This window comes from Emys orbicularis, chromosome 19, assembly GCF_028017835.1.
Source record: "Emys orbicularis isolate rEmyOrb1 chromosome 19, rEmyOrb1.hap1, whole genome shotgun sequence".
Taxonomy (NCBI): domain Eukaryota; kingdom Metazoa; phylum Chordata; order Testudines; family Emydidae; genus Emys; species Emys orbicularis.
In genome coordinates, this window is record NC_088701.1 from 23,066,912 (window position 1) to 23,077,058 (window position 10,147).

At 68.4% G+C, this 10,147-nt stretch overlaps 1 protein-coding gene across 1 annotated transcript; it reads left to right on the forward strand.

Annotated features, from left to right (window-relative positions):
- Window positions 1-254: 254 nt before the first annotated feature.
- Window positions 255-10,055, forward strand: PMEL (premelanosome protein). The gene is made up of 12 exons (XM_065419509.1): window positions 255-318; window positions 3,294-3,419; window positions 3,879-4,025; window positions 5,285-5,425; window positions 6,029-6,190; window positions 6,589-6,990; window positions 7,073-7,573; window positions 7,986-8,093; window positions 8,591-8,684; window positions 8,963-9,165; window positions 9,382-9,469; window positions 9,896-10,055. Exons 1-12 carry the CDS (start codon window positions 255-257, stop codon window positions 10,053-10,055), a joined length of 2,196 nt encoding a protein of 731 aa, XP_065275581.1.
- Window positions 10,056-10,147: the final 92 nt, after the last annotated feature.

The window sequence follows — 10,147 nt, forward strand, 5'->3', positions numbered from 1 at the left end:
GCGAAATTCCAGGCTCTGTCTGGGAGGCAAAACTAGTGAGGCCCCATTGTGCTAGAAACACCAACTTGTGACTGGTTCTCACCCACCCGCCCCACTGCTGGGGGGGGATGAGATTGGCCTGAGGTTGTGCCAGGAAGGGGGCGGGGCTATGCAAATGAGGGTGCCTTCTTATACAGGGCGGCTGGGATGCTTTGCCTCTCGGCGGTCGAGGGGGTCCAGGAGCGCGCAGGTGGATGCGAAGGACGGGCTGGGAGATGCGGACGAGCTGGTACTTGGTGGCTGCCTGGGCCCTTCTGGCTGCCGCTGCAGCTCAACACAGTGAGTAGGGTCCCAGTCCTCGGCCTGGAGCGGGGGTGGCAGGATCTGTAGGGTCTCAGCTGACCCACCCCGGCCAATGCAGGATCGATCCCGGTCACGCCTCGTTCCTGACTCCAGAACGCTGGGGCTGGTACCGGTAACCCCCCCCCCCCCGAGTCTCTGTAGGATCTTACCCTGGGGGCCAATGGGGGCATTTACTGGCCATGGCCTAGATCGGGGGTCCCAAACGTAGTGACACCCCCTCTCCCCTCCCCAGATTGCTAGTGGGGAGGATGGTCCCAGCTGACAGCTCTGGAGGAGGGGTGTGTGTGTCTGGTATGCAAATAGGGGCAGCGAAGAGCCCCGTTGGGTTAATGTAGCTTAATTAACTGACCCAGACCCCCAGCTCCATCCCTGCAGGGGGGAGCACGTTTCTCGGGGGGGGGAGGTGCTTTTGGATGCAGTGATGCTAAAATGTGAAGGGACCTTAAAGTCCTGTTTGGGGAGGGGTGGGTGGGAAGCAGCCAAACGACTATAAAGTTGCCAAGGAGCATGTGTGTGTGTGTGGGGGGGAAAGATCAGGAATATCCCTTATCGCCCCCCCCTCCGCGTAGCAATTCCAGATCTAATGTGCCCCCTTTAGGCGTCCAGAAGGCTTTTCCCCCTGCAGAGGAGACAAACAGGCACACAGACTCCCACGGCTGGGCCAGCTCCCGCGGGCTGAGGCTGAGAGCAGAGACGGTGCTAGGCCCCTGGGGACCCCAAACAGAATATTTAGGGCCCCCCTTGCCCCTCGCCCACAACTCAGACGATAGCCCACCCCACTGCCTGGTCTGCCTACGCCCCCGAGCCCCCCGCCTCAAAGCTTGTCTGTGCCAGGCCGGCCTGGGGAGCAGGGCAGGGAGCGGCCCAGGGCAGCGCCAGTCTCGCACCCTCCGTCGGCTGCCCCCGAGCGGCTGCGGAGGGAGACGGGCTGGGCACCCTCCGGCCCGGTTCCAAGCTGGTGCTGTGGGTGCTCCGGTGGGTTTAACCCTCCTCGTCCCAATGTGGCTGGAGCAGGGATGCAGCCCCGCCCCGCTGGGAAGCCTCTTGCCGGATTACCGGGGGCCGGGGGAGCCAGCGGTAAAGCCGAACCGCGTGGGGAGCTGGCTCAGAGCCCCTGCTAATCCCCCGCGCTGGGCTGGAATGGGGCTGAATCGGGGAGGGGGACCCAGTGGGGGAACCCACCGCGCTCACCCCCGTCCCCGTACCAAGGAGGGAGCCTGGGGGCCTGGTCTCCGCTCCCCCGGGGCGGACGGGAAGGAGACGGGGCAGCGGCTTCTGGGTAATATCCGTACAGCTCCTTGCGCTGTGCCAGGCGCAGGGACGTCCCCACTCCCCCAGCCCCAACCTACTGCTGCAAGGACCCTTCCCCCCACCTACCTACTGACCCCTGCAGCCAGGCAGCTGCCCCCCTGCAGTCCCCCCCCAGCTGACCCTGCTGCCTCCTCTGAGCCCCCCCGCCCTGTGCTGAGAACTAACACTGCACCGGTAGCAGGGGGGTCTGGACACCTGGCCAAGGGGCTTGCAGGGGGGATCCCCTAAGGGAGCAGATTTGGGGTGCACTTGATTCTCCGCCCTTAGCCCTTGTTGGTCTCCCCTAGGGCCTGTCTGCAGCGGGGAGTCCCCCTGAAAGCCTCACTTCCCAGTGGAGCGACACTGCGGGGGGGGGGGGTGCCTGTCCGGCCCCATGTCTGCTGGGTGCGGGGGGGGGGGGGGTTTGAAAGTCAGACCATTTCCCTGGGAAGTCTCCTCTCCCTGCCAAAGCATCCCAAAGCGCTTCACTGCCAGGCACTGAGCCCCACAATGGGGTCACTGGCATTCCCTGCAGCTTACAGCTGGGGAAACTGAGGCACGAAGGGAGACGGGGACATGATGCAAGTCATACAATGAGTCAGCCCAGAGCTGGGACTAGACCCCCGGAGTCCAGGCCCCCTGTTCTAACCCACTTTCCCCCACTCCTCTCACAGAGCCAGGCAGAGAACCCAGGAGTCCTGACTCCCAGCCCCACCCCTGCTCCAACCACTAGACCCCCCTCCCTTCACCCCCAGTGGGTCACACTATCCAGGTGTGATACAGAAGGGCACGCTCCTGCTCCAGCAAGCTCTCCATCCCCCTGTCCCACCCAGGGAGGCTGCCTGGGCCAGGGGTGATTGGGACTTCCCCGCTCCCACTGAGTGGTGGTGCAAGGGGGGGGCATTAACCCCGCGCTGGCTGGAGCGTCCTGCACCAGGGACTCAGCTGAGAGTCACATGCAAGGGCTCGGCGGAGGATTTAGAGGCCCATGTGATGGGTTTTGCCTGGAGCCCCGAGTGCTGGGTGGAAGATCCGTCACATGCTCCCCACGCAGCCAGCCGGGGCTCCGCGCTGTGGGAGGGCCATGGCCAGGCTGGGCGCAGCCGACCCCCAGCTGATGTGGCGATGGAGCGGGGCCTGGAGCCCGCGGGGCTGAACGTGTCTGCTGGGGCCTGGAGGTGCCTTGGCTAGAATCCCCTTGCCCGCGAGCCGGGATGCCAGGAGACAGGTGGTGCCCAGGGGGCCGGGGGCCCTGCACGCCCAGTGCTTTGGGGCAGCGAATCTCCCACCGTCCTCCTCATGGGGAATTATCCACCCTGCCCCCCTGCAGCCTTCCCACCATGGATCACAAAGCACCTCGTTCCTATTCCACACAGGAGCTGGGCACAGAACCCAGGAGTCCTGACTAACCTGCCCCCTCCCCTCCCTACTCCAACCCAGAGACACCTCTCCCCTCCCAGAGCTCAGCACAGAACCCAGGAGTCCTGGGTTCCAGCCCCCACCCCAAGCCCTCCACTCCAGCCTCTGGGGAACATTCGAGCTCTGTTCTAGCCTGATCCGCCCTGGCGAGGGATGGGTCTTTGCAGGCCCTGGCGGGGGGTCGAAACCAGGGTCTATTCCCCCGATCCCAGCTCTGGATCTCGGATCCCGTCTCTCTACAGGGGCCGGCAGCAGAGGCCAGGGGAGCGATCGACGGAACCGACAGCCCTCGGTCGAGGGGTCCTGGAACTCCCAGCTGTACCCCCGCTGGCAGGAGGGCGACCCCCGGCAGCAGAACTGCTGGAGAGGTAGGGGCTGGCCCCTCTGAGACCAACGCTGTGCCACTGGGGGCTTCAGGTCGGGAGTGAGGGGCACCGGCAGAGCTGGGGGTGGGGGCAGGGCTGGGTTAGCAGGGGGCTGCGGGTCGGGAGTGAGGGGCACTGGCAGAGTTGGGGTGGGGGCAGGGCTGGGTTAGCAGGGGGCTGCAGGTTGGGAATGAGGGGCACCGGCAGAGCTGGGGGGAGCCCAGGGCTGGGCTAGCAGGGGCTGCGGGTCGGGTTGAGGGGCACTGGCAGAGCGGGGGGGTGGGCAGGGCTGGGCTAGCAGGGGCTGCGGGTCGGGAGGCCGAGGGGCACCGGCAGAGCTGTGGGTTTAGGGATGAAGGATTCACCCTGTGACAAGCTGGAAACACCGTGGGGGGTTGGGGGGCTGCACCCCTCCCCCAATCTGCACCCCACCAGCTGGCTACCTGCCCCTCTCCCTCCCAGGCGGCACCGTGACCTTTGACATCAGCAACGACGCCCCCACCATGACGGGCGCCAGGGCCACCTTCGCCATCGCCCTGCGCTTTCCCGGCACCCAGATGGTGCTTCCCGACGGCCGGGTCGTGTGGAGCCAGAACTGCACCGTGAATGGTGAGCCCCCCCCGCCCCGACGTGCCCCTCCCAGCAAAGCGCCCAGAGCAACGGGCCCGTCTGGAGCTGGGGAGGGGCCGTGGCTCTAACCCCCCCGCCCGTATTTCTGAGGGGGAACAGGGGAATATGGAGTATTTCAGCAGGACGTGGGGCGGAGAGTATTGCTGGGGGGGGGGTACCTAGTATTTCCAGGGGGGAGCTGTATGCACAATATTTCTATATGGGGGTGGCAGTGGATCTAGGATTTCTATAGGGTGTGTGTGGGGGAATCTGGTATTTCTCTAGGGAGCTGCCTTGAAAGCCACCCGCATTTGTCCCCTGGATTTGAAAGGACCCTCTTGGGGGGCTGGACCCCCACCCCCGGGTGCGGCTGGTGCCAGGAAATGCTGACACCCCCGATTTCTCTGCTCCTGCGGTTGACCCATCTGACAGTGGCCCCGAGGCCGAGGGGCAGCTGGTGCTGGGGGGCGGAAGTGCTGCTAGTGGCAGTGGGGGCCAGAGCTAAGGGGCTCCCAGGCTGGGGTCCAGATGTTTCTCCCCCACCCAGCGCCACCGGATCCGGCCAATGGCAGCTGCCCCCAGTGCCCCCCCCAGCTCCACTCAGGATCTGCCCCCTTCCCAGCCTGCTCCGAGGCCTGGCAGTGGGGGGGGGGGGCAGAAACAGTTCTGGCTGCCCCTAGGGCAACCCCCTCCCAAGACAGGGCTGGGAACAGAACCCAGGAGTCCTGTCTCCCAGACCCCCCCCTTTTCTAACCACTGGACCCCACTCCCCTCCCAGAGCCAGGGATAGATCCCCAGTTTTGAAAATCTCAAGACTCCAGAATCTGGAGGTTTGTACACAAGATCGGGGGTGGGGGGTGGGGTCTGGTTTGTCTGTGGCTGGGCAGCCCCGGGGCCACGCCCAGCGTGTGGGGGGGGCACTTGGCGCTGCCAGGCATCTGAGGGCAGGGGATTCTGGGCCCTGCTGCAGGAGTTCACGCCCCACATCAGCCCGATCTGGCAATTAACTCTGCCCCCAACCTCCAGATCAACCTGCCCCCCAGCCCCTGACGCCCCCCCTCACGCCCCATCAGACCAGCCCCCCCCCCCCCGTGTGACGGGCTTTGGGAGCTGAAGGGCGGGGGAGGGGCACCTGCCGCACCTTTGATTGGTTGTTCATCCCTAGAAGGTGGGTGGTACCCCTGGGGTACCCCAGGGGGAAGCAGACACGCCCCCTCCCCGAGCCAGGATAGAACTAACGGCCCCCTTCCCTCCTGCAGGTACCCGGGTGAGACAGGGCGACGCTGTCTTCCCAGAGGAGCTGGGCGAGGGCCCTGGTGCCGTCTTCCCCGACGGGCAGCCCTTCCCCCGCAGCGCCCGGGGCAAGCGCAGCAAGTTCGTCTACGTCTGGCGGACCTGGGGTGAGAGGCGGCTCCCTGCCCCAGCCCACGCCCACCGCCCGGCCCCTCCCGTGCCCCCCGTTCACCCTGCAGGCCCCTCAGAGCGCCTGGCCCTGGGAGCCCCACAGAAGGCTCCGCCCCACGGACAGAGCTGGCCCTTGGTGCCCCACGGGTGGGGTTGGCTCCCGGTACCCCATGGGGAACGCTAGCCTGAAGCTGGCCCCCGGCGCCCCCCAATAACCCTCGCCGTCTTCTACTCTTCAAAGCCCCGAACAAACGTTATCCAGTTACTTCTCCCAGCGTTTCCTAGCATTAGGCCAGATGGGGAAACTGAGGCATGGGCAAGACCCAGTCGCACTCCCTGGCAGAGCTGGGAATACAACCCAGGAGTCCTGGCTCCTGGTAACCCCCCCAGCCCCCGCTGTAACCAAGACACCTCCCTCTCCTCCCAGAGCTGGGAAAGAACCCAGGAGTCCTCGTTCCCACCCCCCTGCTCTAACCACTAGCCCCCCCAGGGCACGCTGCAGGACCCTCTCCAGTCAGAACTGGAGTCTGGGTGCGCGTGCCCCCGAGCTCTGCCCCCCTGCTCCCTCCGGCTGCACCCTGCCCTTCCCCCCCCCACAGGGCAGTACTGGCAGGTGGTAGACGGCCCCTCCTCGCTGCTGACGGTGGAGACGGCCGGCGTGCCCCTGGGCTCCTACGCCATGGACGTGCAGGTCTATCACTACCGCGGGCGCCAGAAGTTCATCCCCATGGGCCGGGCCACGTCCCAGTTCAGCATCACGGGTGAGGCTGGGCAGGGCAGGGGGCGACCGACTGGGGGCTGCTGGGTGGGGGGGGTCACCCTCATCACCACGGGCTCCATTTGTGCAGCACGGGCTCCCCTTTCTCCTCCACCTCCCTGCCCCAGCCCCTGGCCACGGCCTCACTCCGGGGCGGGCGGGCAGCTCTGCTCACCCCCTGCCACAGAGCAGCTCCCTGGGCAGGTCTGGGGGAGGGTGGTTGGGGCATGGAGCAGGTCCCAGGGCAGGGGGGCGGAGCCATGGGTCTGTGGGGGGGGGGGAAGGGTCTGTGGGATCGGGGGGGCCAGGGTCTGTGGGGCTCCAGGGGGCAGGGGGGCCCGGGGTCCATGGGGGCAGGCCCCTATCACAAAGGTCTGGAGTCTCCCTGCCCCCCCTCCCCAGACCAGGTGCCCTTCGCCGTGGACATCGCCCAGGTGCTAGACGTGGACGGGGGCGACCGGCGCTTCGTGCGGAACCGGGCCGTGGCCTTCAGCGTCCGGCTGCACGACCCCAGCCACTACCTGCAGGCCGCCGATGTCTCCTACTCCTGGGACTTCGGGGACCAGAGCGGGACCCTCATCTCCCGCGCCAGCACCGTCACCCACACCTACCTGGAGGCTGGCCCCGTCCAGCCCCGCGTGGTGCTCCAGGCTGCCATCCCCGTGGCCTGCGGCAGCACCTCGCCAACACCGGTCATGGATCCCACCACAGCCCCCCCGGCGCAGCCCACCTCTGCCTCGGCTCCAGCCAGCCTGGCGCCCAGTGGGGGTGCCACACAGACCCCAAGCCCGGCGCCCAGCGTGGGTAAGTGGCGGACGTGTCCCTGGGGCTGGGCTGCAGGTGCCAGCCTGGAACCGGCTGCAGCTCTTTCTCTCTCTGCCCGCAGTGCCCACTGCCACGGCCGAGCCAGCGACACCCACAGCAGGCCCGGCCTCTGTCCCTGCCAGCCCCGCGGAGCCCGGCACGGGCGCCACCCTCCCCAGTGCTGCAACCCTGGCCGCCACCAGTACCGCAGCTCCCACCCCTGCCTTGGAAACCGTCACCGTGCCCACCGTGGCACCCGGGTCCGTGGTCACCGTCGTCGCCTCAGACCTGGCCGTGGCTTCTCTGGATCCGCCGCTCCCTGCCTCTGTCTCTGCCGCTGGGGACCTGCCGGGCACCTCGCCACCAGCGTCCGCGTCCTCCGTGGCCAACCCGCCGGGCACCTCGCCACCAGCGTCCGCGTCCTCCGTGGCCAACCCGCCGGGCACCTCGCCACCAGCGTCCACGTCCGCGTCCTCCGTGGCCAACCCGCCGGGCACCTCGCCACCAGCGTCCGCGTCCTCCGTGGCCAACCCGCCGGCCAGTGTGGCAGGAACCGTGGCCAACGCTAGCTTGGGAGCAGCAGGTGGGTGCTCGCCTGGCATGGGGGGAGGTCCCACGGGGCTGACCCAAAAGAGCCCCCCTTCCCCGATGATTTCAGGGGTCCAGCTTGGGCCTGATCTCAGCCTGTGGGGGGCAGATCCTTGCCCGGGCTGCCTGGGGATTGAGGCTGGTCAGCGTCCGGCCCGGGCCAGGCCGGCTCGGCTCCGCCGGATACGGGGCCTGTTCCGAGCGCTGCGGGTGCCCAGGGGGTGGAGGGCAGCGAGTGGTGGCTCTGCCTTGGGGGGGGCAGCATGGTCCCAGGCCGAGCTGCCAGGGACCGGAGCCAGGACAACGTCGGGCGTCCCGTGGGGAGGTGGCTGCGACCCAGGGGGCTCGCTGGGTGGGCAGGGCCTGGCCGGGGGAGTCTCCTTTCTCTGTCTCTTGTCTCTCGGCAGACGCAGATCCTGCCGCCCCTGAGGCTCTTGTGCTGGCCAAGCGGCAGGCGCCCGCCGACTGCCTCCTGTACCGATACGGCACCTTCTCGACAGAGCTGGAGATCGTCCGTGAGTCGGGGCGCGGCGCCTCCCCCAGCCCAGGGTCCCAGCGAGCCCCTGGCCCCGAGCAATGGGGGGCGCCAGCCACAGGGCAGTGGCAAGCCACGCAGCTCCGGGCGTGGGAGGGGCCGTCCCAGCCTGGCTGCGCTCGGGGCAGGGGGCACTGGTGAAACCTGGGGGCTCCATGGTCCCTGGGGGTCAGTCTGCACTAGGGCCTGGGTCGAGATTCACCCTGACTGGGGGGCTGCCCTGCCCCCCCATGTGCTTGGAATGGGGCACAATGCAGGGCCCCCCCAGCCGTTCCCACGCCACCCCCTATATCTGGAGCAGAGCGATGGGCACTAGGCTCTGGGGCAGCCCCCGGCCCCTCTGCTGGGCACTTTCCGGCGGGGGGGGAGCTGGAGGGAGCAGGCTGTTTCCAGGGGAGCGGCGGGTTCCCGGGGTGGCTGTGGCTGGGCATCGGGGCAGGGCCCGGCCGTGCCCCCTCTAACGCCCGCCCATTGCAGAGGGGATCGAGAGCGTGGAGATCGTCCAGGTGGTGCCGCTGGCCCCGGCGGCGGGCGAGAACGCCGTGGAGCTCACCGTGACCTGCCAGGGGAGGTAGGGGGCGGCGGGGGGGAAGCATTCGGGACGGGCAGGGCAGCTTCATGCACCAACCCCCCCTCACCCCGGGGCCTGGACCCCAGCCCCACCCTGCAGCAGCACCTCAAAACCGAGGTGGGGGAGATCCCCCGGGCCATGCCACCCCCAGCATCGTCCCCCCCCCCACCTGCTGGAGCCTGGCTCCCAGGGGCACCTGGCCCATCCTGCCTCCTGTGGGTGCCCCCCACCCGTGCCCCTCCCCCATGGCCGTGCCTTACCTGCCCCCTCTCCCCAAGCCTGCCGGACGAGGTCTGCACCACCGTCTTGGACCCCACGTGCCTCACGCCCCAGCAGCGCGTCTGCAGCCCCGTGCCGCCCGCGCCCGCCTGCCAGCTCCTGCTGCGCCAGGCCTTCAACCAGAGCGGCCTCTACTGCCTCAACGTCTCGCTGGCCAACCCCGCCAGCCTGGCCGTCGCCAGCACCCAAGTCAGCGTCCGAGGTAGGGCCTGGATTTGCGGGGGGGAGCGGGGGGTGGGCACGACCCCCTCATGGCTACACAGGGAGCTGTGCCCCCCCCCGGGTGCTGGGGAGTTTGGGGCCCAGCCAGCTCTGAGATGCCTGGCTGGCCCCATCCTGCCGGGTGCTGAGCCTGGACGCGCTGGGCCGGCCTCGGTCCCAGCCCCACCTCACCGCTGCCCGTGTCTGTGCCCTGCAGGTGCCGATCCCGCCGCGCCCAGGATCACACTCATCGTGGGGCTCATGCTGGTGGCCGTGGCCCTCGGCGCCGTGTCCTACGCCTACAGGTGAGCCCAGCCCCTGCCCGCTTCGTACGCTGGGTCCCGCTGCTCCCAGAGCCGGGGCACCAAACGGGGCCACCCCCCAGCCCAGCCCGGTTTTACCGGCCAGCAGCACCCAGATGCCCAGATCAGGGCCCCCTCTGGGGCTGGGCACTGCCCAGCATCCCCTGGCCATGATCAGGGCCCCATTGGGCCAGGCCCAGCCCCGAAGAGCTTCCCTGCTGCACAAAGGGAGGGGGATGAGCTCCCAGTTCTGGAGGGGGAAACTGAGGCACGGTGCATCAGTGGCAGAATTGGGGCTAACCCAGGTCCCCGCTTTGTGGGCTGCCCTCTGTGGAGCCAGCCCCCATGTGGTGGGGTTTTTTTTGGGGGGGGGCAGCCCTGAGCCCCGGCTGGCCAGGTATGACCCCCCCCCTCTTTGCCCCTTGGCAGGCGTGTGAAGTACAGACCCCTGCCCGCCGGCCCCGCCCGCAGCCCCCTGCCCCGGGCATGGCTGCCCGACCGCGCCGCCCTGCGTCTCTTCCTGCGCCAGGCCTTCGGCACTGCACCCACCGGCGAGAGCAGCCCCCTGCTGAGCAGCAACGTGGTGTAGAGCCGGCGACGCCCCCTGAAGGACCCGGCCCCGGAGTGCCCCAGCCCGGCCCCTCCTCCTGCCATTCGGGGTGGGGGCTGGGATGCCCTAGA